General features: G+C 36.5%; 1 protein-coding gene across 1 annotated transcript; it reads right to left on the bottom strand.

The window, feature by feature from the left end:
* Positions 1-1,807: 1,807 nt before the first annotated feature.
* Positions 1,808-6,540, bottom strand: LOC146906600 (uncharacterized). Its single transcript, XM_085724683.1, has 4 exons — positions 6,123-6,540; positions 3,328-3,423; positions 2,563-3,243; positions 1,808-2,088 (listed from the first exon to the last, which is right to left on the bottom strand). The coding sequence occupies exons 1-3, from the start codon at positions 6,476-6,478 to the stop codon at positions 2,568-2,570; spliced, it is 1,128 nt and encodes a 375-aa protein (XP_085580809.1). The 5' UTR covers positions 6,479-6,540; the 3' UTR covers positions 1,808-2,088; positions 2,563-2,567.
* Between the last annotated feature and the right edge of the window lie 709 nt (positions 6,541-7,249).

Below are 7,249 nucleotides of genomic sequence, written 5' to 3'. Positions count from 1 at the left end.
ACCCAACCTAGACCCAGACTTATCAATAAGAATCCTCTTCTAACGTGGCCGGTCTTCACAGAGTAGCTTCCATCGCCATTTAGCAAGAAGACTAAATTTGCCAACCTAACATCCCTAACACCTAGACCTCCCTTATTTCTTGAGTGACAAACCTTATTCCACTTCACCCAACAAATCTTCCTCCCTCCACGGTTCCTCTCCAAAGAAAATTTCTTTGAAGTCTCACTACTAACTTAATTACCTTTGGCGGCATTTTCATATAAGAAAGGTAGAAAATAGGGACTGCATTCAACACCAAATTTACGAGAACAATTTTACTGAAAAATAGAATAGAAAGAGTAATTGGAACCAAAAATATATATGATAGTAGTGATTGTAAGTTTTGTATAAATGGAAATAACATAAATTTTAATTCCTCATTTATTTGTATAAATGGAAATAACATAAATTTTAATTCCTCATTTAAAATGATGCTGCCATTGTCAAAAGCTCTAACTAAGGAAATAACAGAAATTTTAATTCTTCATTTAGAATGATCACTTCAAAGAAGGTTTCAGGCTAACGCAATATACCAGAACATATACTTTCTAAAAAGATTCAAATATAACTCTAATTATTATTGCTAAGAGTAATGCTAGCGTCAACCGCTTAGCTACTCTCTCTCAACCACTCTCTCAATGATACGCCCACGTAACCCTATTTTTTAGACCTGTAATTGGCAACCGGCTCTTCCTTTTCTTTTTCTTTTTCTTCTTTTTCCTTTTTTTAATAGATGCCACCATATTTTCATCTCATTCTTTCTCTCTCTATCAACTGAAAACCATCGGCCACCGCTATGTATCAGCCGCCCCAAAGGCCAAACCCACCAACCACACCTCTTTCCTTGCATAATGGTATACTTGATGAAAGTCAGTCTTTTTCATTTTTTTTATCAAGAGAAGCTTTCTTTTTTTATTTTGACATCATCGAAGAGATGATTTTATATGTTTCCTAGTTTCAGAACATCTTATAATTCATGGTAATTAAAAAAAAATAAAAAAAGTATCTTAATTTTGACTAGATTGATAAAAGAGAAGGAAAAAAATTACTCACCATCACAATTCCGTGAACCTGTCATAATCCCTCTTTCCTTCATTGTATAACCCCATCAAAACGCTTTTGATTTGAAGCTTTAAGGGAGTCTTTTTGGAACATAAACATCACAACACCACAACGGTTGAACTCGGATACTGAAGTGGTGTTAGAAGAAGAAATGACATTTGCAAACAGCAGATTTGCGTTGATTTTGGGTTTTTGAGGATAAAGTCATCAAATTTTAGAAACTGCCTAAACCAGTTACCCGGTGCATGATTTAACAAAACAGATGACGTGTCTTAAATGATGAGCGAGTGTCACTAGGAGAGTGTGTAAGCGATTGTCGCTAGCACTGCTCTTATTGCTAATTCATAGGTTTCTGGCTAACTGATTGGTTACTTTTCCACCAGGTTTACATATAAGTCTGAGACTTATTGTTCCAATGGTGGAAACAAATTTGTGAATGGTACAACACATATTTTACTTGTGCATCATAGAATTAGCCGTAAAACCAACGTCAAAGTTAAATTAGGTGGTTCGAAACACTAGTATGACATTTGAGCAATTCACAAGCTATACATAGAATTCTTATAAAAACAATAAAAAATCAAATTGAAAAACCGAACTCTGATTGATAGTTTATAAATTGAACCAATTCAGTTCGGTTCAGATGAACCATCTGTTACAATTTTATTCATGAACCAACAAAATTGCAAAGGCAGTGATTGGAAAAACAAGAAAAGTATGACATCAATAGCAACCCGAAAATTGATAGAAACTCACATAAGCCACGTATACATAAAAATCCAAATGAAACACATGTACTCAAACATAACACACAAGAACCACAAAAGAAACAACAGTCACGATACCAAAAACGGCAACGGCCACCAGAACCCAAACATAACACAAGAATCACAAAATAACCCCCAAAACTGCAGAGTCGAAGCAAAATCAAACTTCACACCCATAAAAATAGCAATCAGTCCCTGCTAGAAGCAAGAAGAATAACTGCTGCACAAGAAAAAGACCAATGAGTACTAGAAAACTTCCTCCATCTGCACTGGAGAGTGATCACTGAAGCACGGAAAGAACACACCCCAAAATAAATTTAGAATTTGTTTTAAATTTGATAAAGAGAAGAATAGGTATCTGTCAATACTGAAGGGCTTGCATATGTCTACATAACAAAAGGTATAACTCAAAAGGGATAACTCAAATTGTTTAATGCTTTTCCAAAAAAGTTATTTAAAAAGAAAGTCAAATGACGTTGAATCCTATACTTAACATAGCAAAACTAATTTTTTAAGTAACATAGTATTAAGTATATAATGTTCGTGACCTCTTTCTGTTTACTTTCCATAATTTCTATGTAATTTATTTATCATGTATATGTTTAGAATCTAATTGGCAACAAAGAAAAATCAATTTCAGACTAGAGTTTTCAATGAAGGAAATCCTTATGTTTAAAAGAAACAAACAACTTACATTGCTTAAACTTCAAAGCAATATACGCCGCAAAGAAGGCATCCATGACGCGAGAAGAATTTCCCATGTTTGTCAATTTTCTGCCTCAATTGTGTGTTGTTTTCTACCACATGTTTCACTCCTTTCTTTGTGACATGATGACAATCTTCCAGTAATAGTTCCAAAAGTCCGCAACAATTCTTTGAGATCAAATAGAGTGTTTGATCATTAACCTCCGTATATGACAAGTTCAACACCTCCAGCTTGGGAACTACAAAGTTCATTCCATGTAGCTTCACTTTTTTACAATAGGCTAAGTTCAAATGGCTAATCTTACAACATCTCTTTAAAACTTGACAAATACCTTCAGACAAGAGATAGCAACTATGCAAATCAAGATGTTGCAAATTGGGGAAAATGGATGCAAACATTACGATGCTTTCATCACTTAACCAAAAATTGTGACCCAAATAGAGAGACTTTAACTGAGGGTATACAGCAATATCTGTCAAAGAATCAGAATTCTCTGCTCTCTCTTTCCCAATATTGGTTCGTTCCATTTTGATGTCACTGAGTGAAGGACAATTCCTAACGAGTGAAAACAAGGCTGATTCAGTGAGGCGGAAACATGCACTAAGATTTATTAACACCAAATCAGCAAGAAACAAAGACGACTCGATAACATGTTTATTATTCAGAGAATAAGTGCGATGAAGATCCAAATGTTGTATACATCGACACTTGGATAGTAGAGATTGAAGTGGATCAGCGCTATTGTTTATAAAAGTGTTACCGAGGTTGAGTTCTTTGAGCAAAGGGAAACAATCGGCAATGAGTAAGAAGTGAGAGCTATTAAGAGAACCACAATTGAGAGAGGTCAATTGTAATATCCCGCCTGACAGTATCGGTATATTACCAGTTGATCGTGTCAGAGGAATTAAATTCATGGAAAGTAAGTTATTGGAAATATTTTATGATATGTCAGCTATTTACGAGAAAAGTATCAGAGAGGTTTTAAACACTCTAGAGGCAAGGGCATAATGGTAAATTCATGTGGAAAGGATATTTATTTGGATTTGTCCCAAAATATCTCACTTTCTTCTTCCCTTTCTCTCTTTAGGTTTTGTTTGTGATTTTGCTCTCCCTTCTCTCTTCTTTCACGCCACCCTTTTCTCTCTTCTCCACCAATCCTTCTCTAATACTCCTTCCTTGGCAAGCATATTCTTTTGTTCTCTCAAGATTTATTAAGTTTATGGAAGGTGGGTTTTGGTTTAATCCTCTCCTTTTTCTCTCTAGAAAACTCATACCACCTCTTCCTCTCTTTATCATCAACCTTTCAAGTTGTTTAGATGATGAACCAAGCATGGATGCTAGCAATTTCTTTGTAAGCAAGAAACTACAATGATTTAGAGGTGGAGTTTTGAAGTCATCTTAGGAATGGAATCAAGAATTAGGGTTTTGAATATGTGTTTGAGGAGGATATTAGGAGCATGGTTTTGAGCATGTTAAGGTGTCTTAATTTGCAAGGAATAACAACAAGTTTGATTGGTTTGGGCAAAGGAAGCAAGTGAACAAAAGTTAAGGTTTTGGGCATGTTTGAGCTTGGAGCTTGTGGATGCTTCAAGAATTTGTTTAGGTGAGTTCCATAGATAGATATCCTACCCTTGGAATTATGTTTATGTCATGAATGATATTTCTAGGGCTTTAACTAGTGTTTTGTTATCCCTTTCCATTGCTATGCTTTATGTACTTGTGTTTGCTTGCTTCAAGATTTCTTTCAGGTCACTTTGATTACTAGAGATGTTGTATGCCTTGGGACAATGTGTGTTGAAGATTTTTGAGTTAAAACAACAAATGCAGGCGCTGTCTGCACCAACTCACCACTGCGAGTAAGAAGCTCGCCACTGCGAGCAACAAGGGCAGGGAGGGGTGTTCACTCGCCTCCAGCTCGCCACTGCGAGTGCAAGGCGAGTGAATGTGGGCTGCTGCCCTGTTCGCTCGTCTCGGCCCTTTCGTTGTGCGTGGTTTGGTTTTCGCTTAGGCATCCTTCTATAAATGCAAACCCTTCATAACTAACCCCCAAGGCATATGTTTTCTAAGTAATTCTTTTATAACGTGAAGCAAGTATTTAACAAGGTAGTAAAGCATAACGTACGAGAGAATTATGTCATGAAACGGGTAGCAAATTATTCATTAAGCAAGGGGAAAACTAGAGCCTCGACATAGTTGTCGAGAACTAGCTAGTTAGCATGAATCTCTAGAATGATAAGACGCGAAGCTTGTTGTCTTCACACATGATCAAGAGTGTTGTAGCAAGTATGTTAAGTCGTGGTTTGATTAGTTAATCACTCCACCACGATTAAAAATTTACAAGCATGAACAAGTATAAGATTACCGCTAATCGGATCGATTAAGGTTCCGAGGTATTAAGCAAGCAAGTATGAATATGTTTAAGTATACGTACGACAAGACCATGACTATTAAGTAGGTGGCATGTCTCTTGCTATCCACATCAGGGGGATACAAGAGGTTCTCGATCTAAGGGGAACGATTCAAGCCGTAAGTGACCCGCATGTCACTGAAATAAGCAAGACGTAGGTGCTCGTGTCTCTTGTTATCCACGCTAGGGGGATACGGGACGTTCTCGACCTAAGGGGAACGGTTTAAGCAGCAAGGGACCCGCACGACACTGAGGGAGTCCGATGTACGTACATCGGTCATGTATGGGATTGATCTCGGGGTGTCTCCACCCGGGACTATCCGTAAAATGAACCAAGATAATAATTGTTTGTTCAACGCTAACCTAATGAATGAACTTAGATACGTTTATGTATAATATGATTATGATTATGTTATGTTCATGAGTATGAAAGAGTGAATCCATGCAAGTTTATGTTTAAGAATAAGAGCATTAGATGCTACATGATAAGTACAGGGAATGGATTAGAGCAAGTAAAGAGCATGATACAGATGACGATTTTAGGTTTCCCCTAATCGTCCGGTTTAGATTAATGTCATGATATGTATGTTTAGGCCTCGAATACGTAGAGCGTATCCTTGGCAATGCGGTCTTAGATTTCCCCCTCGACCGCCATGACATGTATAGGAAGTGAAGCCTATAACAAGTAAGATGAACTATGACGGCCCTAATATGCACAACCGTCTAAGTATGCAAGTCCCCACACACGTATAATCAACCGCCAGGTTATAAAATAGACACGTGGTGACCGTAGGTTCTCCCCCGTGGTTGCCTATAACCTAGGATTAGGTGGAACTCACTGAGACATTATGTCTCATCCCAATCCTTATTTTGTTTCAGATATCAGGTTGGTTTAGCAAGCTAGTAGCCGAATGGATGATGCGACAAGTGTTCGTTTGTACCGCTGCAGGACGTATGGATATTCAAGGTTAAATATAGTATATTTATTAAGAGTTGAGTAGTATTTATGTTGTACAAACACATTTGTTGTATAAAATTATTCATTCGAAGTTTTAATGTTGTAAATTTTTAATGTATCCAATACTAAACTAACGCACATGCTAGACTTTCTAGATACGTCTAGTATGGGTGTTACATCAATGTGGTAACCCTTTGGAAGAAAGCTCGAAACCCAATTGCCGGAAAGGTGGAATGCTCGGGGAGTTTGAGAGATGTGAGTTTCAAGGGGAAATTCGAGATTTGACTGAGAAGATCGTCGAGGTCGCGGTCATCGTAGTAGTGTGTGAGGTCGAGGGTGTTGAGATTGGTGAACCTTTTGAAGAGAAGAGGGAGGAAAGGACGGGTTTCCTTTCGGACACGGAAAGAATATACAAGACAATTGGTGATGGAGAGGAACTGCTTAGAGACTAGGGAGAGAGAACTCAAATTTCCGTCATCGTTGTTGATGATGAATCTGAAGATGGATTCCCAACATTCATCGGGTAAATAAAAACCCATTTGTTGATGTCTTGGGAGTGAACTAGGGGTGCCGTTTCAGTGATGGCTTGAGCATTTTATGTTTCAAGGGTTTCCGATTAGAAAAACTAATGGTACAGTAAAATACTGTTCGTTCTTTCTATATATACAAGTAATAATTTTTTTGTTTTCTTTCTGTTAATGGGCTTTTTCTGTAGACACAGTTTCCCTTGTGTAAAGCAGTTTTGCAAAACATAAACAGAAGTTAAGCAATTTGATTTAGGACAAAACTTATTTGCATTTGATTGTCTCCCGATTTGTTCCCGGGGTTTTAACCCCGAATCTTGCATATATTATGCATTGTCCCCCGATTTGTTCTCTAAAACAATTGGATAACATCCTCTAAAATTCTTTTACTAGAGATTACAAAAAAATGGATTCTTTTTAAATTGGATTTTTTTATTAATATTAATTAATATTATATAATAAAAAATATCTAATTAGATATTCAATTGCATTAATCTAACTAATATGGAATAAAGATACAATAGTGCTTTTCATATCGTTCTTAGCAAAAAATACACTTTTTTTTTATACAACAAACTCCGAGAAAATGATGGATTTCATAAAATCATGGTGAATTTATTCAAGAACCATACGAAAAGCACTTTAGGGATTGTACCTAATTTTTTTTTTTTTTTTATAAGAGATTAATTAGAATAGACCAACGGTATAACACAACTTTACACTATCAACAAATTAAAATCATTCAATTAGACACATCATCTTAAGTGTTAAAAAAGGAAAAAATCA

The sequence above is a fragment of the Medicago sativa genome, chromosome 7 (assembly GCF_051527215.1).
Source record: "Medicago sativa cultivar Bolivia chromosome 7, Bolivia_mono, whole genome shotgun sequence".
Classification (NCBI taxonomy): Eukaryota; Viridiplantae; Streptophyta; class Magnoliopsida; order Fabales; family Fabaceae; genus Medicago; species Medicago sativa.
This window is presented reverse-complemented; position numbering and strand designations above follow the sequence as displayed.